We start from the raw sequence: 23,961 nt of genomic DNA, 5'->3' as shown, positions 1-23,961 counted from the left end.
GCCGTCGACGCGCTGATCAGAAGCGGCCCTTCGAAGTAACGGTTCATTCCACGCCAAGCTCGAGCCAACGCGCGCGTTGAACCGTGAAAGGTTACCACAAGAGGCGGAAGCCTTGCGGTGTCGTCTTTCGCATCTGCACGCCATCGTTGTGCCACGGTTTGTGGGCGATCTTTCTTGGTCAGATTTCGAACACGCCAAACTGCATCGATCGTACGTGTGTTGAGCTTTCCTTGTGCCGAACAAAGATTAACCGATGAACGCGATCTTCGTGACGATGAAAAACTGGTTTTCGAACAGCTGTTCGATCATCGTCGATCGTATTCGTTCCTGCAGCTTGAACTGATCATCCGTCCATCGACACAGCGAAAGCGATCCATGCTTTCCAGTGACCCATCGGAAGCTGCCGTCTGTGTTTACAAATGCATTTAGTTTGGATGAATTTAAATTTAAACAAAAGAAATTGGTGTATTGTTGAGTCTTGCTCATTTTTATCGATTTCAACCCCACTGTGCCACCTTGTGTGTGTGTGTGGGTAGTAAAGTGTAAATCAACAGAGGAATTTACAAATGTAAACATATTTACGCGAAAACACCCATTGATCACTCGCAGAGAATATTTGTTGATTCCGTGCGAACGGTTATTTTTAGCATTTGTTTTGCAGTACTGGTTCACTTGCTTACTAACAAACTAATTTACAATTGATAACGTTGTTTATCTTCTTTAAGTTTGCTGTTATTGCAACGGTTCCTACCTTTGTTTGCAAGAAAAAAAAAGTTTGTCGGGTTGGTAATAATTGTTCTTTTAGTATATACCCTACTATTTTAACTGGAGCTATGCAACGTGTTTCATTGAGGAAATGTTCAAACAATCAGCAGCACAGTTCGCACATTACACGTAAACTGCTTTCAAAAATAACTGCCATTCAAGCCGATGATATGCAAAAATGTAAAAGCTGCCACATCCTCAACACCTGTAACGGTTTGCCGCGGTTAACCCCATCGATTCCACAGTGACCGTGGACAATGTAGGGTATAATCATTTATTAAATGCAGCAATCGCGACCGCTAATTGCAAACCGTGAGATGCAAGGTTAATATTTCGTGCGGCTGCATTGAACCGCCAGCCAGACCGTTCACTTCCCGCTTCTTGCAAATGGACGATCGTGTCCATTTCGATGATTTCCACCGGTTAAAACCGCCGTGCCGTTTTGTGCCTCCTTTCCAACCGTGATCGTTGCTGGTGGCCGGAAAGGTATTTTTGTTCGTCATGTTTCGTATCGCAATTGAAATCAGTGCATTTACCGTCAATTAATCTCGTCCATCTTCATCGTGCAGTTTAGTAGCTACTTGTTCCTATGGCGAGAATCGTATGTAATTTCCACGAGTTTTCCATTTTAGCACCTCGGTGGGAGCACGTGTAAAACCACGATAAAACGATGCATTGAGTGGCGAAATGGTAATTGCAGAATTAACAGCTGAAGGCTCCACTGCATACCAGAAATGAGAACAGAACAACGACAGCATTGTGCACACATTTACGGTCGAGGAAACCACCGGGCGCCTGCTGGTGCAACATAAAGCGGCACGGTTGCCATTCTGACCAGCACCTGATTTACCTACCACATCAGCATACATTTCAATCCGTTTCACATTCACGGGCACTCTCATGTACGCTGTCTGTTCGATGCAACGCCTACTGAAGGCTTTCTCACACCACGGTCAGGTGAGCATCACAGATAGCATAAAAAACCCCTCCCCTGGCTCACGGTGTCATGGCGCACATGGTGGTGGGTAAGTGATGTAATCTACCCGCCAAGCCGACCAGACCTAGAACACATAACTCACATATGCACTCGTAATGAAAAGAAAAAAAAAACGATACCAACGACCTCTAATTACATGCACACACGGGTGAACGCTGGATAAGCCTCAATTTGCCATATAATTTTTCAATTACCATTTTTCCATTTCAATTTCGTTTAGGTGGCTAGCGACGATTTCAGACTATCAAGCTAAGCTTTTGTAGAATTTATTTGCCCTGGTTCTTCAGATTGCATTTGTTTGAAGTATAATTTGACGATTAGGAGCTACTACTGTTTTGAATTAGATTAGCGTAATGTTAAATCAACAGTACTGAACAATAAAACAAGTATTCCATTCTATTCTTTTCCAGCAATGTGCGACTAGCAAATTTGGTTTCAACTTTACGGATCGTTTATTATTTGATTCCTGATTGTAACACCAGTAATTTAATTAATATCAATATTTTAATTGCTTTGATCCATTTTTATTAACACGTTAAATGGTGAAATTGACAAGCATGTTTCATTCGACATGCAATTATAGTATATATTAATATTTTACCAATAAATATTATTATACTGAATCGTCATAATTTTTTCATTTTTTTTAATATTTTTATTTTTTATTTAATTATTTTTGTCCTAAGAAGTTGCGAAGAGTACAAGTCTGTTTAACACAAAATACTCAAAAATATTAGAACAATAGCTCCACATGATTCCACATATTCTCTAACTTTCAAAGAGATTGCGTTTTTCTAAGATGAGTAATTTTTGCACCTTGACGAAGTGAGTAATTAAGATAAAACGTCTCCCTGCCTCACGGTCAGAACGAACGTGAAAAGAAACATAGACGTACGTGAGATAAATTTGTTTACCACACTGGATCTCGCTGGGACAATATTTTACGTCTTATTTGACGAGATCGACACGATGAACAACAGTTTCAAGTGATGGTGGTCTGCGTTAGCTGGAAAACAATAAACACTCTTGCTCATGACTGACCGCAATTGGGATCGCCTAAAGAAGCGCTGTGTGTCACAATTTTAATTGAATTAATATACTTTGGAGGGGAGAGGAATGCAGAACGGCACCAATTGATCTCGGTGACATTATCTCAATTGTTTTCTACTTGGTCACACAGACTTTGGATGGATGTCGCGATAGTTTTATGCACTGACCACTGATGAAATCATTCCAGCACGATTCGTACAGTTTGCAATAAGGATGCAATGCCCTTTATTTGTACGTTTCGCTTAGTACTAAAAATCCAAAATAAAAGCTATACAATGCAGGCTATGCAAATAGTTTGTGTAGCTGAATTAAAATAATTTTCAACAAGTAACTATCGATTTTTCCTACAAAGAACACTGAAACTGCCTTCCAGCAACTGCAAAACTTAAAACAGATCGCACCCTAGATTCTCCGGAAATCTGTCGCAGTTTGCTTCCGCCTTTTTTGAAATATAATATGTTTACTCGGCCCCGGACATGGTGGACAAGCAGAGCAACAAATGCCCCGCTTCCGGAAACCCAGCGTCCCGGGCACGCCGGTAGTACGTACAGCTTCGCCTGATCAAACAGACGACGCGATGCTCCAACGAGCAAGAATTGCTGCAGCATCAGCAACGCCAGGATATAGCGTAAAAGTAACGACGAAGCCAGCAGCTTCCGGGTGGAGAAGGTGTAGACAAGCGAGCGTGGAGCTACGAGAAGCAAACGACAAGGGCCTGCTTATTTCCCATTATCATCAGCATTAACAACTCTCCTTTGCAGTGTATCCAGTCCGGTGTTCAGGTCCTGTGTTGTCGCGTGAACCGAACTCTCGCCTTCGTCCTTGCAAACCGTGTTCGGAATGCCGGAGCAGGGGCAGACTATCGGATGGAGTGTTCCGAGAGTGGAATCAACTCGTGCCGTCCGTGTGGGCAAAGCTATCGAGCATCGTGAACCGACTAGGAAGTGCAGCATGGCGGATGCACTCTGGCATGTGCCAGGACAAGGCAAACTGTGGACACACACACAGTACTGGACTCCATTTTCCTCCTTCTCCTTCCAGCCCCCACCCACGCTGGTTGGCATGATTTCGAAAGTCGCTGGATTTACTCGGTAAATATGCACTGGTTCGGGCGGGCATGACGGTTCCGGGCCGAACCCGCCGTAGCTCGCCCTGGATTCGTCTTTGTTTCCCCCTGTCCGTGTCTTCCCAGCAGCTGCGGATGCAATGAAGCTGAGCGGCTCGTTTTTCTTCCACCCCATACAGGAAGACAGCGTGCGCGACAACGATGGTGGCTGTTTGTTATGCAGCGGATGTTTCCAGTTTACCAGCCATAGTTTGCCTGCGTGCCAGAGGAGTTCTATGCGGACAGGCGAGCCTGTTGCGCTCGGAATGTCTATTCCCTTGTTGTTCCCATTAAAGCCACTGCCGGGTTGGCATCTGTTGCATTTTGCGGACGGCAGGGGATTTTAGAGGGTTTTATTAATTCACGTATTAATTTTATTAGACACAACCGAACCGTTGGGAATAGGTTTGTTTCACGAATAAAATGCATCACAATAATAAAATCGATTTATAAATTACTTTCACCAGGTCCAATAAATAGTTCAAATTTGTTAAAAAGCAATCACCAACGATATTTGACAAAACCAACCAATTCCGAACTCGAACCAACTAATGATCTCTAAATGTATACAGGTTAATAGCACATCCGACGTTTAGCAAGTTGGGAAACAGGCGATGAATTTTCAGTAACAAGAAAATTATCCAGCAATTTCAAACATATGCTAGAAAATCGCAGTGAATCTGAATTCCAACAACACGGACAACGCTTGTTAGACGAAAATATCGCACCCGCTCTTATCCCATCTGCGAACAGCGACGATAACGACATGGCCGAACCGATAGTTTTCAAACTGTTGAATCGGTTTCAGTCCATTGTTCCGACTGGCATAATCCGCGGCTTAGCCGAGACAGCTCGTGCATTTAGTGGGCATCGTTCCAATAAACGAAAGTGCAAATTGCATTGTCCAAAAGGAAAAAATGACCCCATTTCCCTGGCCTGCTGCTGGCATTCGCACGAAACCCTGCATGACCGCAATATCTGTCCGAGTGTTCTCCACCGTTCCGTCCAAGCCCGGTCCGGGCACAGATGGTGTGCTTTTCCTTTTTTTTATGCTGTGTTTGTGTGTGCGTGTTTCGATTGTGGATGTGCTAGCTTTTCGCGTCGAAAGTGGCCTCACTTCAGTATGCGAGCCTTGCAACGGAACGGCACCGGGACGCGATTGCAGAAGGTGTGGAAAATCTAATTTAAATTCGTAACGAACTTTCATTCCCACCACCCCGGGAGCTGGCTGGAGCGGTGCCCGGGCACAAAAGCCACCCGAAATCAGCAGAGCCCATTCACCGTGGAGGGAAATGAGCGCGGTTTTGGCTCAGGATGTTTGAAGCATTCACGAACAAGGCTTGCCGGCGTGTGCGGTATGATGGAAAAATTGGCAAGGAAATGTAGAGCATTAATGCGCCATGAAACTATCCCCTTTAGAGGCACGGAAAGAGTGTTCAAAGACAACGACCCAGGGCCTCCCCCGAGCTAGTGATGCTGTTTTGCATCGTCCGGTGGGTCATAAAAGAAGGCAAAAACACACCTTCTTGTTTGCACAACACGACGCTTGCTAGAACAGCACTGGTATACTACACCTAGTGTACTTCAATGTTTCGAACGAGCGCTGCTGGTACGATTGCATACTGTGAGGCGCTACATTGCGGCCCGGAGAAAGCTCGACCAAGCAGCAACGCAAGCACCATTTCCGACTCAAATTGTCGTTTCCGGGCGTGTGGTTCCGTTTGGCATGTTCCACTGACCGGGCTTACCGTCGTTCGTACGACGTGCCATTTTACCTTGTATGGCCGCCACCGACCAACATGGCCGTTGCCGGTCAACAAGCGTCAGTGTGCGAGCGGGCGAACACACGAAAAGGCGAGGCACATGTTTTGCGGCAGACAAACCAAATTAGCACCGCGGTGTTCGAAATAAAAGCGCCGCCGACCGAAACTATCCTTTGTGTTAGGCTGGTGTTTTGTTTGTGCTTCATTGTTTATTCAGCAATGTGCAAAGCATGTTTACAATCTTTTCTGATGACTGGCCACGTATCACGATTGTGTTGATGGAACGAGTTTCCCTGATTATTCGCCACCTTTTTGCCGTTTTGAAGTAATAAACTAAACATGTTACCTTTTTCAAGGATCCTGGTTGAAAAAGCATCATAATTTACAATGGTTTTTTAGAGAATCAATAGTTGTTATGATCCGATTCTTTCCATCACCACAGCCTATTCTATTCCTAAGCTGTTTACTTCTTTCTTATAGGTCTGTTTTAAACAAACGAAAGTTTTTTTTTTTAAATTATAGTCTGCAAATCATAATTTGTTTTTTTTCATATTTTTTTGCTTTGAATGAAATAATTCTATGGTTTAATGGTATAGTATGGTATGTTCTATGTAACATAAAAATATTTGAAAATCCTACAACTCATTTTTCGATAAATATTTTTTAATTAGATAAATATTTTTTTATTTTATTTTATTTTTTTTAATTTATGTGTGAATAATTTATTTTTTTTTTTATTTTTATTTATTTGTGAAATTGTGAAATATGCAACGTCTATTGTACTCTTTTTTATTAAGATTTCGAATCTTCTTGGGATGTAGAATTTTTAATTGCCAATTATAGTAAAATTTAACAGAAAATATAGAAGTGTGTTTTTCCAAATATTAAGAAGAAATGTATAAATGGATAAATCAGGCATGTACTGTACAGTGCGCGTTGCGGGATGTTTTTTTCCGATAATTGAAGTATGTTTGGTTTCGAAATTTTAAAATATTCTCTGTCTATCAGATTGTATCTATTTATTCTATCTTTGTCAATTTATATTAGAATTTCACATTTCATTTTTCCCATTCCAATCTTGTATTATCAAGAGCCTAAAATATTCAATCCCCTGTAAAACATAAACCTAATTGAAAAGATTTATTTTTAAAAGTTTCATTTTGAGTTTGTTTGTTCGTTTAGGAAAAGATTGCAATTTTATTAGCTATCACCATTCCATTTCGAGATCAAAATAACCAGTTCTTTGCCGTGAACGCCAAGAAATGTAGCTACTATCCCAACCGTTGGGAAGAACCTCTTCGTAAGCAGGAGTGCTTTTTCTCCGCCTGTTGAACGATCTTTACAATAGAGCGTGCTTCTTCCGCCCACTTATCGCCCCGCGCTGGTGGTTCCACTTTAAAGCTTTTTCCTTCACTTTCACGCGCAAATCAAAACACCCACCGGGCGCCTCCATCGGGGTGGGTGGAGGGCGGTAGCGTGTTTCACAAAGCAACAGGATCGGCAAGCAGCTGGTTTCCTTTTGCGACCTGGCAAAAACGTGCGTCGATCCGTCTCTGCTCTGCGGCTGCTTTGGAAAGCATTTCTCGACTCGCGGTTTCGAGTATTATTTTGCCCTACGTATGTTGTTCTCCGTGCTCTCCCAGCCATCACCTACATCGTGTACGGTGGTAGGTGGTTTTACCCGTTGTCCTAATTCGTTCTTGGCTCTCGGTGAGTTTCACAACCGTTCACTTTTGCTCGCTGGTGCGTGAGGGTTTAAGATCCGCAAGCGTTCGAGAAGAAATTCTCGCAATCCCACGCTGCGCGTGCAGTTCGGAGGAGATGAGAATCGGTTCACCGTTGAATGTTCGTATCGCCTGATGGACTCATCTCACACGCCTTTCGGTCCTTCACGCGCGTTTGTTCTCTCGCTCGCCACGACTCGGAGAGCCGCTCGAAGGGGAGAACGAACCACCATGGTTGGCCCGAGACCGTCCCGGACCGCATGTCCCCACCATGGAAACCCTCCACCACCCTCTCCCCGCCGTGCTCCACCATCCCTACACAGACCGGGAGTCGGTTCGGGAGTCGAAAGCCCGCTCGAACGCAGCTTCGCTCAGTGCCGTCGGAAACTGTGGCGCGTACGGACCGCGCGTCCGAAACGGTTATCGCGTGCTCCAAAACCACTGCAAGCCCAACTGCAGCTTGCTTTGCGCAGCAGACAGCTAGAGTGTCAGTGTTCCCCTTTCCCCGCGCTGCATTGGCCCTTTCCCTTGCTCCCACATCCCACGAACGAAACGGTTCAACAGCGACGGGCAGGACGACAAAGGGCGCCCAAACGGTTGGAAGGAAAGGAAACGCGTCACGCGTAAGTGCATGGGAATGTGTGTGTGTGTGTGTGGTTTTTTTGTGGGTCCAGTGAACGAGTATCGAACCCACAACGCAACGGTTGCTGTCCAACGTGGTTCAAAAAATGGTTCCATCACGCTAATGGCGATCAGGATGCATGATTTTTTAACAGCACCTCACTCCGTTCTCAGTTGCTTCACTTGCGTGTCCCAGGAACTCCTGGCATCCCGTTCGAGCCACCCGAAGCTCAAGTGTCAACCGAGTGGAACGTGCTCGGAGTGTGTGATTTAATACCTGCCCGAAATACCTGCGAGGTCGGATGCGTGCGTACGTGAAGGTGTGTGCGAACGGAAAGGTGCCTTGCACGAAAGTAACCACTGGTACCGTTGTGCGTCGTCGTGAATCTTTGCCTTTGACCCGCTGCCTCCCCCCGAGCCTCCCCCCCCGCAAAGGTGACTGCTTCCGTCGGTAGGAAAAGTGTTGGTGGAACGGTTGGAAAAGCCTCCGCGCTCGTTAGCTCCCGAAATGGACGCTAATGTTCGATCCAACTGTCGGCCGATCGATTGGTTCGTTAGGTTGAGGGACCCGATTCTTCGGGGTCTGGGGCCTCATTAACCTGCGGCAGGTGCCTTGTGCCACCAAAGTGACTCTTAGAAGGCCTTCCCCACCGGTTTCCCCTCTCCCGTTACTCAGGTGCAACTTCAGAAGCAAAATGGTGCGACGAGACAACGAGAGTAGCTACGGGAGAGTGCGAGAGTATGTGCGTGTGTGTGCGTAAGAGAGAGGGAGAGAAATTAACTCCGTTTGCTAGTCTAAAAGGGATAGGAAAATTCTTGGTGGCCTAAAAAAGCCGTCCCGCACCTTCCCCCAGGTGGGTTCCCTTTCCGCATGCACACATCAAGGGGATCGGAGCTAACGCCGGAGATGAAACGTATGACAACTGATCCACCAACAATAACAACAAATGGAACAACAACGACGACGAGCAGTGGCGAGAGGGAGGAAGTACGTGAGACGCAACCGAAGCAACCTCGGAGAGCACACGGCCTGGACTGAGCACGGCACAGACGAGGGCTCCAAAGGTCATCGGAAAACTGCCACCAGTGCGTGGGCGAGAATGGAAAATCGAGACCGCACCGAGTGTCTATTGATATTAATTAGCATACGGCATTTGGGGGCATTGGCTGGCGGGGAGGGTGAAGGCAAGGTCAGGCGGCATAGGACGGTCCTTTTCTGCGTTCTGCCCCAGAGGAAGCTGGAGCTGGATCGATGGAACGGGAGGAGCAGCAGCAGCAGCAGTAACCCCACGACCGGTGAAGTACTCTCGAGGCCCCAAAGGAGGACATTTTTAATGACTGGAAAGTCCTTCAGCCAAGCATTTGAACCCTAACGATGTCGGTTAGCAGCGAAACGTGCACAATATACAGCACAAACGTGCGAACGTATTTTAATTATTATTTAACTATTAAGCTATATTTAAAAGAAAACTATAAAGAAAGTTTTATTTAGTTCGACAGTTTGTTGAAACAATGTTGGCTGAAACAATGCTGTTAATTCCTCTATCAACAAATAGTTTAGGAAGAAAGTCGTTATGTATGCCTAAGAAGATGAAAAATAGTTTTAGTAACAAATAACGGCAGAATAATATTTCATGTGCCTGATATGAGCATTCTGCCAACCGAAACTTAAAGATATTGAACGACGTAAGGATATTGCTTTTGTTTTGTTTTCTTGTTGTGGCACAAATAGGCTTCCCCCTTCATACACGTTCGAAGAAAATCATCTCATTTGCGTTTCGTTACTCCAAGCATCGTGTTTTCGCTGTTTACAGCGTTCCCTTCAGCGCGGCACCACCTTCCTCTAGGAAGCCGTGGTCTCGTGCCAAAGCGGGGCAGGAAAATCCAATACACACATTGCACTTGCTCGGCAAACCAGCAACATTTGAATATGCTGATAACACGGAATATGGCGAAAGGTACGCTGACGGTTGCCTCTTTGTATCGTCTTTTTTCCCGCAGTCGCACCGGTTCGGTTGGGGGCCACTTTTGCCGAGCGGATGGAAACGCACCTGCCGGAAGCGCGGAACGGAGGTTGGCACGGGCCGGATGTGATTGTGTGTGTGTGTGCGTGTGCACGTATGTGGCTTGTTGTGCGGGAGGCTGCCCAAAGGAACTCCGGAAAGGCTGATGCGAAACGGAACCCGTCGAGCGATGATTGTTCGTAACGCACGTTGTTGCCGAAAGGGACGGAGGATAAATTAACGTCAAAAGGAAAGATACATGGGAAGGACGAATCCGGGAGAAACAGAGCGAGAGAGCGAAAAAGAGTAAGCTAGAAAAAGACAGAAGAAAAAGAGAAAGTAAACGATAAAGTGAGCGAGAGAGACGCCACAACTGGAAAATACAAATTGGAAACACAGAAGAGGTAGTTAAAGATTATGAAAAAAAGAATACACATATAATAGAAGATAAAAGTTTGACTGAGAAATAATAGACAAACATGAAAAAACAGATAGATGAATACATAAATGGCAAACAAAACAAAGTTTGATCAATAACCAATCGCGGGCAAAACAATATAATGTTAAACGAACGTCTTAGACCCTGTTCCTCCGCGCATTGACCCCAAACCAGAACGATGTCCTTTGCACTGCTTACAAGCAAACCAAGCTGTGATGGAACCTCGTGGTGCGGATTGCACCACCGACGCAACAGGATATGTCTTTGTTACCATTAAAGCATGGGAAAATTGTGGGAAACTTTCGATGGATACTACCTCGGGAGCGGTGTACCGAGTCCCGGCCGGTAGAGCCCTGCGCCTCGAATTACGATTCGGTGCGGTTGAAAAGACTCCGTTTTGTACGTGCACATTCAACCGACTCCGGGTGAGAAAGTGAAAAGGGGAGAAGTTTTCCAGAGCTGAGCGAAAGAAAGCGTACTAGTTAAGGACGGGAAAAGGACAACACATTGGAACCGAAGGCCGAGGGGCCCGAGTGAAACGGTTGCGCGAGCGTGACCGAGTGAACGATAACAAGCGAGCGGACGGTATCACATCGAAACCTCCACTGTACGCGAGCATGTGTGTGTGTGTGAGTCTATGAAAACAGGGAGGAAGAAGAGTAAAAAGTTTTCCGACTCGCTGATAACACGGCCGGGCACAAAGCAGGCCTTTGAAAAACGGGTTTCCCGATCTATGGAAGCGCCAGTACCCGCCATTGGCAATGGAATCGATTTCGCAATCGAATGCCTATTTCCGAAAGCCGTCACAATCGAACACAATGGCAGCCGAGTGAGTGTTCTGCCCCATTTCAGCGAGGTGGTTTACGTGCAAGTAATTTGAGGATTTATGTATCGTTTTCGTCAACTGCTTTTTCATACTTGTTTTCCGCGATTCAGGCTTTATTATCATGTATCGATTTGAAGCAATTTCCCCTCGGGAATAAGTTTTTCATTTTGCCGGACTATTTACAGTATTCAGTGTATTCCCATGGGGCGGTTTTACTTACGAACGCACCAAGTAACAACTCATTCCCAAGAGAGATTTGATTCCCAACCAAAAACTACAAGTACACTACATCAATTTGTGTACAACATCATTTGCAGGCCCGACTTTGCACTTCCTTCCTCTTGAATAATCAATAGATGGACTTTATCGATTTTTGCTTTCTCATCGTATAAGTTATGCGCGAAGGAAAGCAAAGAAATTAATAGTGTTCAATTTTCGAAATGGTTCACCTGCTTTATGCAATAAATATAGGGCAGGAGCTGCTTGAAAATACATCGTTATCTAGTGCCTTATATCATCGATATTCTACACTAAAGTGTTTATCCAGTAGAAAATACTTTCTGTAGTTGTTGCCTTAGTTCATACACATTCCAGAAAGGAAAACTGATTTGATTGGAATACATTATCAATTTCTATGTGTTGGGATTTGATTTTCCACAAAAATAGATTACAAAGTGAATAAAACAAAATGTGGTGTTGAGGATTCGAGCAGAAATCTCCTAAATTCGCAGCCCCAAGAGTACTTAAAGTCCACAAACTGCCGTTCCATAACCGTTCGCTTGCGAATAAACACTCCATAAAGCAGACGAGTGAATGTGCACGAATGCGAAAATAAGAAACAATAGATGCAATTAGCCGAATACCAGCGCCCTGTGGGAGGTGGTGAATAACGAACATAAAATTAATAGTCATCCGGCTATCCGGTGGCTAAAATGGCGCACGAACGCACCGAGTCGTGTTTATAATGCGTGCGTGAGGTGCTTGGAAACGATCGATCCTCTTCGGCTGCCTTCCTATCGCTCGTTGTGTGGGGGCTGTACGAAATGATGTGCCCGATAGTGGATATCCATTTATCACCGCCCGATTCGGCTGACGCTGGGTATCTGCTCGGGAGCAAAACAAAATAAAAACACGAACGGCCGATAGATGTGTATAACGCATTCGTATCGCTCCTGTTTTGCCCAAAGCGGGCTTGCTTGACAGCGAGCGGTTTGACCCATCCTACATTCCCGCACTACGAAGCATACATACACACACACATGCACACAAAAACGACACAAAAATATCCTGATGCTGAGAGCTAGGCAGTGTTGTCATTTTGTTTGCATCCAGCCCGGACGCAGCGAAATCGGATCACAATTCTTCCCTGAAGTGGAGCTATATTTCGCCCACCCTGCCCACCTTCCACAACTGCGTCCCACCAGGTCTTGCATCTACGACCCACGACGACCCGGTTCATCTCCGGAGGGCATCTCCGAACGGCATGTATCGAAACGGTGACCATCCATCATGGGGACCATTGTTGTTCGATTTCGCACAAATTTCGAGACAGGAATTGAATTTTTCCACCATTTCACGCTACCTACCTACACACACATGCACACAAACGTAAAGAGAGTGATAGAGAAAGAGAGAGTGTGTGCTCCGAGGCTACCTTCCGCGTACAGCATCGAGTTCGTTCGTGGTTCGACGAGGGCCGGGAAAAAGCCCAACGGGCAGCATTTTCATTCCGTACGTGATATTTTCTTTTTCCTTCCGTGCGACTCAGCAAAGGCAAGTGAAGAGCAAGAGCGAAAAGAAGAAAAAAAAACACATCTTCGGAAAATAATCTAGGCCACCATTCTGACAGTGGACACCGCCGGGCCGGATAAGGGAGGGCCGCCCGGAGAGTTTTTCCACGTTTAAAAAACGGAGAACCCGAGGTTCCGGCAACGGTGGAGCAAGTGAGTGAGAGGTGCAGATGTGTGACCACTGTTGTCGGTTTCGCTGAAGTGTATGTTGAATTGAAATACCAATCACTGCCCCGGTATCGCTAGCGGTGTTGTGGAATTTATTTAGGCCTCCTTTTCCCCCCAAAACCTTCGAACAGCAGCGCGCATCGTGGAACTCAGCGTACGGTGGAGACGCATGGTGTTTTACGTGCAAATTGTAGCGAGTGAAGCTTATGCAAGCTTTTAATGTGGTCCGCTTGTGTGCGCATTTGTTGGAGTTAGTGACGCGAAGCTGAAAGTGGCGAAGCTGAACGGGGAGGAAAATAAGGCGACTTCCTGGAAGAGCTGGTAGTGTTTGTTGTGTTTGTGTAGCGAAATTCTATCGAAATTTTTCGGAATGTCTAATCAACTGTTAAATTTGTTGTGAAAATGTATGTTCATCCAGTAGACATCTGACAGAGCGGTTAAAAACGAATCGTTAGGAATATAGGTGAGTAAAAAACCAACAACAAAAAGCAATCCACTTGTTTAATAAACTTAACAAAAAACATATGTGTTGTAAATGGTTTTTAACATTCCATTCGTCACAATACGAATTTCAAATCACGAATAAATAACGCTTTCAAAGTACACTCAACCAATTTTGGTGTCCTTGTGGTGAATGATCCTTTTACAAACTTTATTTGCTTCCAACGTGACGGAAAATCGCTTTCATTGTGACCATACATATTTATTGTCCTCCCATTAGCGTAAATCTGTAATCAATTTCCCGATGATCGATATCATTGGATGAAACGCAGCAAAACAAGCTGACCCCAACGACCCTCCGAATAAAAGTAACGAAACTGGCCAGCGGGAAAAAAAACAACAACCCGAATTGTTGCAAGCGAACAATCGATCTCGGTGGTAATTTTAATGCCCACGGATGTTTATGCCATCGGGGTTGCGTTGTCAACTGTGAAACCCTGCAGCAGCCACCAAACCTTTAACGGGTTGGATTGTAATCGCTATCTGCAGCCGCTCGTAAATAAACTGGGATTTACGAGGTTCCATTAGCAGGCGACAGAATGCAAGTAAATCATTGCTCAACCCCTTGGCCCGGTCGGAGTGAACCGAACTTCACCGTTCGGTGCCATCGTTTGGTTCGTAGAAAAATTGTATTTGTAAAATAAAAAAGGAAAAAAACAATGGAGAATAACACTATAGGTGTGTCGAAGCAAATGGGGCTATGTGATGTTTTTTTTTTATTGTTTTGTGGTACTGACTACTTTTACTGATATAAAAATCGTTTCATTATAACGACGGCTTAATGTGGCAACTCAAATTTATGGCTATGTAACAGGCATTTCATACAGAAATGTCAAACTGTAACAAAACAAATGTACTGAAGCTCTTGTGAGCTAACAACCAGTGTTGAACTTAAAAAAATATAGTAAACTAACCAAAAGTGAAAGATGTTGTGTTTTAAGGTATGTGTTTTTAAATCCATCCTATAAAAACGATTCATATCACTCTGTTTCCTCATTCGTTATCCATTCTTCTAATTTATTCATGAGGTTTTGGCGAAGGAAACTCATTAAACTTCTCTGCCATATGCTTTTCCTGAAATAATCCTTGCCCATCATTTTATCTTCTTCACTCTTCAATGCAGCGCTCGCACTAGCGTTCCTTTCTACATCTTCACTTTATAGTCATCTTTCAAGCAGCTATAAGCGCCCGGGAACTACAGCCCATGCCGCCAAGCGCTGGCAATAATTCAATCTCGCCTGGATGGTCTATAACAATAAACAGATTTAGAATCGAGTTTCACTTTATCTCCTGCTCTCACCGCACTGGTGGCGAGAAAATTGCCAACTAACGCCAACTCAGCAATCCTTCCCTTCGTCCCTGCCCTCCGGGCAACTTGCTTACTTACAGCGTCGACGCCCGATGCCACCACGTTGTCCATTGATGGTATGGGCTGAGCGTTGGTGCAACGATTTTGCTTTTCTCGAAGGTCCGATCTTCGTCACTGCTGTCGGAACAATAGGTTGCTGACTCGGTAGGAGGTCAACGAAAAAATAAAGGGCGAAAAGCTGCGGCATTGCAGAGACTCTATGATACTTGAAAAAGGTTATTGACATTATGACATTGGGTAGCTTTATTAAACCTATTGTTTAAAATCAGGCATGGTATTTTTTAACTATGCATCATTTACTGTTGTTGAGTATTACCTACCATTTGAACTGGACTTGCGGTAACTTTGTTTGATAGTGATGGTTAGAAAAGGACCAAGGTTATTTTAAAGCTTACGGGACGAATTATTCTCATATCAATTATCATATTTAATTGTCAGGGAAATAGTCCATCACAATAAAATAAGATAAATTAGCTAAATATTATAAATAATCTTCAACAGTCTCAGTTATTCTCAAAATGTTTAATTGGATTACCGAATTCAAAATTCCCGTCCATCCCCGTCAGCATTTGATCGATTACTTACGTCTGGGTACGAAATTGAATAATCCTCCATTTTTTGTCGAATTCAAATTGCCGATTAGTTTGGACTAGATAATCCCTTGCATTTGGACGAAAGCTGAAAGGAATAGCCAACATAAAATGGCGTGGATTGGCAGTTTTTTTTTTTTGTTCTCTAATTATTTACTTGCAGTCTAAATCTCCAAGAAACCCATGTCATCTATCAACTGATGCGTTTGTTCTGCCGTTTTAAGCAAACGCGACAGAGCGAACCGAAAAGTTGGTGTCATTTGAGCCACGCGTCCGAAAGGCGAACGCAAATGGTAATGAAAAGAAGGGAATAAAAAACCGAGCAAATACCATTTCTAATTGAATGGAAAAGCCTCCCGGGGCGCCCAACCGGATAGCCGTTCTTTCAGTGCCATTCTCATTTGCAAAACCTCCCACTCTTGCTGTTTTTTTCTTTATGGGAGGCTGTTTATACCAAACTGAATGGATTGAAAATGTGTTTTTTTTTGTTGGCTTCGCTTTGCTAACCTAACGGCTCTTTGGAGGCTAACATCTTTACTACGGAGGGGAGGAATATTATACACTTTTCCTTCGCTTCAGCAAATTGAAGAAAGCATGTTCCAGCATATTTACATGCGAGATTTCATGGCACGGAATGGGGTCATCTTTTGTGAAATTAATTAAACTCCAAACAACCATAACCGTAAAAGGTTCTTCAAGGAAAACTTTCCCATCATCCAATGGGAGTATTTATTCGTTCGCTTTTCCGTTGGGCCCCGAAATGTGTACACATATGCCGTCGAACGCCCGAAAGCGGATACTTATGTTTTTCAATTTCGTGCTCAACTAAATGATATTGAATAATTGCATTGTACTAGAGCGATTAATTTCAATTGAAGCTTTTGCGAAAACTTTCACGTTGAGGAAGCGCCAGCACATAAAAAATAAACGTAGGAAATAATCACAACTCCCTTGGAGATGGAAATGATAGAAAACGGTCAGTCGTAAAACTTTCACCCAACAGACATACAAAAAACCGGACGAACTTCCGCACCAAATGATTACCAATACGGACCTCAATAAAGCCGTCCCATTAACGTCGATTTCAGCAAAATGAGAAAACTTGACAATGGCGCACTTTTGCGTTCTCGTTTTGGTCCGTCCGTCGGTTCGGTGGACTTGATGCGCGATGGAGGCGCCCGGTCGCTTACGATCGATAAAACTGGCAGTTTTTCCGGCCTGAATGCAGGCATCAACACTTGAAAACGGTACAGATGGAATGCACTAAATACAGGAGGAAGCAAAAAACCGCGTTCAGTGTTGGGGCCAAGTTTCACGGGTATCTTGTGCTTTATACTCCATTTTTCCTTTGTACTCGCCAGCTTAAATAATCATTTCGAGAAAGCGTAAGGAAAGTTTTCATACCGGTAGGATACATCGAAAGTCGGGTGCACCCGAACACCGAAGAACAAAAGACGCGGTCACTAGCGGAACGTAACAATCCAGCAATGGAAATGATTAATTAACACCATTAAAAATACCATTTCATGCTTAATGCATAGGTAATGAACTTACGGAATGCTAAATGTCCTTTTTTTCGCAAAACGGACTCTTTAATTCGGACCACTTTTGTTTGTAATAAGTTTCATTTTCTTTTTATTTGAATGTTTTGGATTGAATATTTCAATGTATTTTTTTCTTTTCAAAAGCAAATGTTGGGGTTGATTTTTTCATTCTAAATTATTTGCAACTGGTTGCGTTTTCGGATTATTATATTTTAATGATTTGAATATAGCTAATCAGTGTACTTAAAAAATTGAATTATTATAGTAACCATTTTTTTGTCATTCAACTACTAAAAAGACATTTCTCTCTTTTTATGAAAACTTTTTCAAAATAACAATCATTTTTAAATAGTTTTAACTGTCCTTTCTATTGGGAAGAAACGATTCATTCAGATGATCTGTGAACAAACGCGTAGTCCATCTCGATCCGCTTGCCATGCCGCTGGTTCATTCTGTGGTTTCCTTTTATTGACCATCGACATCCCGAAAGCGGAAACTTTGGTCAACCGCCCCATCTGCCACGACAGATTCTGCAGCTGCACTGCGAACTGCAATAAATGGAATGGGATTTTAATTACAATCGAAAGTGGGCAGATCCATGCCAGGCGATGGCTTGGGTGGGGTCGAGGCCAATGGGATGGTGTACCTGCCCTGCCAGGTATGCTGCCAATGCTGCCACCCTCCTCAGCATCTTTGTACGTTGGCCGATTCCACCATATCGTCGACCATATCCACCGGAAGGCCGGAAAGTTTCAGCTGCAAGCATTTAACGGACCGCAAGCACACCGAACCCGACGACAGTTGGCCGGACGGGGATTGGCACGAATGTATGCAGAGCACACGAGCGGGAGAATGGAGAGAAGGAAAGAGAGAGAGAAAATATGGAGTGATTAAGTTGCAGTGAAGTGGTGTTGAGATTTTAAGTGCCCATAAAACGCGCGTTGCGATCGTGGCGCCAAGTTGACTGGTGCAGGGTGCACGTGGGGAGGAACAGGGGCTGGCTGGACGAAATTTTGTTTTATGGTCAGTTATCCGGATGGCCGGGGTAGACCATCGACCGTTTGATTGTGATTCAATGCGCATAAGAATTTTGCGGGTACGATTGACTTGCTGGCAACCCGTTTGCGGGTGAAATCGTTAGTGTGGTGGTTATTTTTATGGTTAAATTGTGAGGTTATGAAACGATCTTGATTGCGTTTTTGAATGGCCGATCGGATGGCACTACGACCGCGGCGACATTATTAACTGTTTATGATTATAAACTGGTATAAGGCAGTTTATTCTGTTTTGCTCTTCTTCAATTATAAGACAAATATCCAAAGTTGTACCGATACCTCTAAATAGTTATGAAAATATGTTCTATTCAACAGATTTTCTTAAGAAAGACTAACACACTTTGGATTTGAAAAGGAATAAATTCAGAGCTTAAACTGTTATTTTACATTCCAATTCAAAGTAAAGACTATGACCAATGACCCAAAGAAACACTCGAAATACTGGTTTCTTATTTCCTGTTTGGATAACAAACTTCATATGTTAAAACCAAATTTTGTTATAAAAATATGTGCTCAGCTTCTTATTTGAATTTCATATTTTTGGTATTTCTAAACAATTTTACTATGAACTTCATACAAGACAAATAAAGCTCCAATGGATGTACTTTTATGTGATACTAAATTAACTTCGCGAAACATCAATTCTTTAATTTGGTACAATTTGGTACGGCTGACATCAGAAGTATACGGACAACTACTGTTTCACATCGTCTTTAAAGACCGTACGGCCTTTTACCTGTTAAGTATATTTTTCTAATGAAATAAGAAGAAATTTTATTGTTTAATTTACATCCAATTACCAAATTTAACAGTAAACTGCTCATTGCTCAGTTTATAACTTTAAGCTGAGGGAAGAAAAGCATAGGGTGAAAGTGAAAGGTTTTCTGACCACACATGCATCGGTCGACTTAGACAGAAAAATCGATTTTTGACATCTGACCAACCAAAAATCTGCAGATTTTTTATTAAGTCTGATTTTCAAAACATATATTCATTGTGTAAGTACCCGATAAGAATTTCTTCTGCGTTTCGAGAAATGATTGAGATCTTTGAAAAAAGCTAATTGGTTTATTGCTTTTGGGGGTTTTGTTTAACTAATTTATTGCTTTTGGACCTATCGAAACCCCATACAAAAAGTGAGCAACGAATGGAAAAAAGCAATTATCAACGTAAAAAAAGAATTATCCTATATCCTTATAACCTAAAATGTTGCAAGCTGCTTTAAATGATAATAAAATATCCAACCCGGTGCATCTTATATTTACACATTTAGTATGAATTAGTTTAATCTCGACGTTGAACCAACAAACACAAATGACCACATGCTATTTAACTCACCCCCTTAATGCAACCGTCTAGACCCCTCCATACGTCCCTGTGACGGTTGATGAAGCCCTTCCAGCGAACTCCACCGACAAAAACGACCAGCTGCCGTTCCGGTGAGACCAGCTTTCCGGCGACGCTACGCTCTACCTTCCGTTCACCGTCAACCTGCAGATACACGTAACCGTTCGCGAAGCCCGCCCTCAGCAGATGCCAACGTCCCACCGCCAACGGGACCTCCGACTCCACGAAGGTCGTGGTCAAATGGGCGTCGGTTGTAAAGCGCAGCTCGATGCGGCCCGCCTTGAAGAGGACGGTAATGAACTTCCCGTACCCGCGCCGGTGCTCGGCCGTATGGAGTACGATCCCGTCCTGCAGGCTACGGAGGCGGAACTGCAGCTCAACTGTCAGCGTCGCCGATAGGAAGCTCCTGGCAGACGGACACCGGATGCAAGGAAAAGACGGGACGGGAGAGAAGAGGAGTGTGTTTGTACAGTTATTAGGCGTATGTCCCTGGACACCGATGGGCTTACCGGTAGGACGCGTAGCTGTTCGGCTGAAACCTCAGCCCGTCCGCGTACGTGCCCGGTCGGAAATCGCACGTTCTCTCGGGGGAAAACGCATCCGTACGGTCGCATCTCCCATCGCTGCAGGCGTAATTTATGCACGAGATCTGCTCCACCGGGCAGACGGTGGCGTCCGCATCCCGGCATCCCCCCGTGGGACAATCATCGCACAGCTCCACGCCGACCTTTTCGCTGGCATCCTCCAGCAGCCGCAGCTCCTGCTCGTTCACCGCCACCCGGCTCACGCACCCGCTCAGTCCCGAGTTGACCGCTTCTAGCAGGTCGGGATCGTTCGCGATGTAGTACCGATCGAGCCGATGCTGCAGCAGATGACCCTCGAAGCCCAGCAGATACTGGCCGTCCAGCGCGAGGAAACCGTGCCCATCGTAGCAGCTGACCAGCACCGTCATCCACCGGTCGGGCTCGAGGTTCAATCGAACGGTGCGGAACACTTTCTCACCCTGCCCCGGCGGAACCATGCGGAACGTGAGTCGCGACCGTTCGAGCGACAGCGAGTAGCTCCAGCTCTCCAGCTCGGGCAGGGCCGGTTTGTGGAACAAGAGCCCATCGGCTTCGGTCGTCCTAAAGGTCATCTCGAAGCTGAACTGCGTGATGGAGAACCCTGTCCCCGTCGGTGTACCGTAGCTGGCGTACGATTTGGACTCTCCGTTCTGCCGAAAACGCAGCGGTACATCGGACACTTCGAGCAGTATTCCACTTTCGAGCAGTTGACCCGATCGCGCCGTCGTTGTACACCAGTACTCTCCCGCATCCTGAGGACGGACGGGCTGGAGCCTTAGCAGAGCCTGGAAATGCAATTGAAAACACCAATTGAAATATAATTTGGAAGGTTCCCCCCAACTCATGGCTACACTTGCGTACTTTCGATGCCAAAAACTCCCTTCGCCCATTGATACGCTTATACCAGCGGACATCCCTGCGGTAAGACAAGATACTGTTCGAAGGTCTCACGCAAGAAAGCGTCACATTCTGTCCACAGCGTGCGGTCCGCCTCGGAAACGGTGAGGAACTTTCACCTTCCGTGTCCATCCTAGCGACGGGGAAAAACGTTTCTTCCAAGGCATCGTTTTCGGCGAGTTCCGAGTCTAAAAGTGAACAGATATAACCAAAGGCAAAGAGAACAAACTCGGTTATTTGGGGTATTGCTTTTAAACTGAAAAAACTATTACGACTCACCCCAACGGCTGGAGACGTTCGTTTTGGGTGACGGAGTAGTCGCCTCCAACCGGAGGCTCTCCCGGGCGGCCTCCACTTCCGTCGAGATCCACTTGGTGTAGTACGGCACGTTCATGAACACCACATAGCTGAACGAGTCGCAAAAGTTCGTCCCCGCCCGAATCCTCGCAAACGACACGACGCCACGCAGGAACCAGCGGTTCTCGCGGAAGATGTACATTCCACCACCACTATCACCGTTGCACGGGCTCGTACCTGTAGGAGGCACAAACCACCAAAAAACCCCGAAAAAAAACAACAACGGGCTCGTAAACAGTCTGTTTCATCCGTTTCGTACATACACACACAATCATGCTCCCCCCTTCAAGAAAGGTTCACCAAAATTAAACCTCGATAAGTACGTGCAATGTTGTTGCCATTCTTTCTTATGAGGTTTTCCCTAAGCATGGGATTAAACAGGGATTTTGTTTGGGGTTATCCGTGGCAGAGTGCCACATTTGGGGGTTACGTGCGTACCTGTTTGATGTTTGTTGGTCCGTATTTAAAGAATGTGTCCAGTGCTATGATCACTTAATCGTTAAGAGATTTTTTTTAATCGTTCTTTAGATGAAAAACAATGTAAAAATTTAATAAGATGGAAAGATAAGATGTAAGCAGGAAATAGGGTTTAGTGTAAGTCTAAATACGCCCGAACCACTAAATTGCTTCATTATGCATTTTGGTTTAAGCATACACGAGATACTTGTATTTAACGTCTATTAAAGATAGGATAACCATTTAAATTGTGCACAAAAATCCAAAATATGAAGTCTTAAACTTCTTTCAGCTGTAAAATTTGTATTTTACGTAATAAACTGAAAACAGTTGAGCTTGATTTTACATACTTCTCGTAGCACCGAACTGATAGAGCGGAGAACGGACGCATGAAAAGTATTTAATCATCAAATTAAAGCCAATGTGTGTGAAGTGTTCCGACAAATAATCCAAATAAAAATGCATTTAAAATATAGATTCAAAAAATAACTAGGAAACCATTTGTTTTTGGCGTATTATTGCATTCTGATCTATTTTCCTAACTATTAGTTTTCAAAATACCTACACAAAATACACAGTTATTCACCCAAGCATCAAGCTGACCTCAAGAGCGTTACAGTAGGGACAAATGAATTGTGTGCAAATTGACAAATGGTGAGCATACCCCAAAAAACGTGACCGCGAATAATCACAAACATGAATCCACAATGAACTTTACTATTTAAAGGTGAACGTTCAGCATGCTTTTATTTCAAATAAACTTTAAGTGAAAAACGGGATTCGAAAAAATAGCGAATGAATAGCCTTAATGAGGATGCAATGAACAAGTTAGAAACTGTAAGGAAATATCGCTACTTGGAAGGTGGTAGACCCCGATTGAAAAGAAAAATTATTCTAGCACATAATAACAGATTTTTTCAAATCGACATCCTAACACTTTGGAAACATATAACTACACTATTGGTGAGAGACGAAAATTACTGATACGAATGCCTCTGTAGCCAAACTGAACCACCAAGTATTGAATCCGATTATATAAAAATAAGGCACTTATTCATCCCTGCATTGCGTCAGATTAACAATTTTACCGTTCAGAATGCCGGCACAGTACATGCCACTGTAGATAAGGGGTCCGTAGGTAGAAGGATCCTGTTCGACGCAGTCCGTATACCGGATAATCGGAATTTCCGCCTTGACCAGCTGATCCGAAACCCGATTCTTCTCGGTGATGCCCCAGCCGACCACCGTCCCCAGCACGTCCGCCAAGTGCTCGACCCAGATCGACTCCGTCAGGTCCAGACAGACCGGCTGGATGTAGTCGGTGAACTGGACCGTGTCGTTCAGTCGCACCAGCGCGACGTCGTGCTTGTGGCTGCTCGTCAAGTACTTCGTGTGCGAGATGATCGACCGGACCGTGTACACCTGCGTTCGGTCGGTGTCGTTCGCCGACAGCCGGTACATGCCCAGCTTGATTCGCAGAATGCGCTCATTCAGTTTGTATCCCGTGCCACTGTTGTACACACAATGGCTGGCGGTGAGCACGAACAGTTCGTTGATCAGCGTGCAGCCACACTGGTACTCGTCCAGGTGAAACAACCCGCCGTGCCAGGGCCAATGTCCTTCCATGGCCAGCTCACCTTCCGTGATGCGGCTGCGAAGCCCGCTGAGCCGTGGAACACCACACCGTTGAAGGTCGAAACCTTCGCGTAAAATAGTCCCATTGCTTTGCGCCAACACTGACCGGCCTAGGCAGCCTACTAACACGATCCACAGTATCCAACATCGGCCCGACCCTGCGCAATTGCGAACCATTTTATATTCTCCGAATTAACTTGCCCTAGAACTACTCTTCAGTACAAACTACGAACTTCCATACGCACGTTCGATCGGATGCCCGGTCGAAAGAAGACTGATAACCCGCGGTTCGGTTTTGGCACAGTCTTATCAAGCGGTGCGACGATTGGCTGAACACAACAAAAAGTACCAGAAATAAACCCACCCGAAGGCACCATGCTCGTGCTCACATCTTTT

The 23,961-nt window shown here is 44.7% G+C and overlaps 1 protein-coding gene across 1 annotated transcript; it reads right to left on the bottom strand.

The window, feature by feature from the left end:
• Window positions 1–246: 246 nt before the first annotated feature.
• Window positions 247–23,742, bottom strand: LOC131294253 (uncharacterized). The gene is given in 7 exon segments (XM_058322297.1): window positions 247–407; window positions 17,834–18,011; window positions 19,649–20,063; window positions 20,167–21,005; window positions 21,082–21,305; window positions 21,397–21,651; window positions 23,019–23,742. Coding segments are annotated over 7 exon segments (2,796 nt in total).
• Window positions 23,743–23,961: the final 219 nt, after the last annotated feature.

The sequence above is a fragment of the Anopheles ziemanni genome, chromosome 2 (genome assembly GCF_943734765.1).
Source record: "Anopheles ziemanni chromosome 2, idAnoZiCoDA_A2_x.2, whole genome shotgun sequence".
Taxonomy (NCBI): Eukaryota; Metazoa; Arthropoda; class Insecta; order Diptera; family Culicidae; genus Anopheles; species Anopheles ziemanni.
Note: the sequence above shows the minus strand (reverse complement) of the source record. Positions and strands in the feature narration are given on the sequence as shown.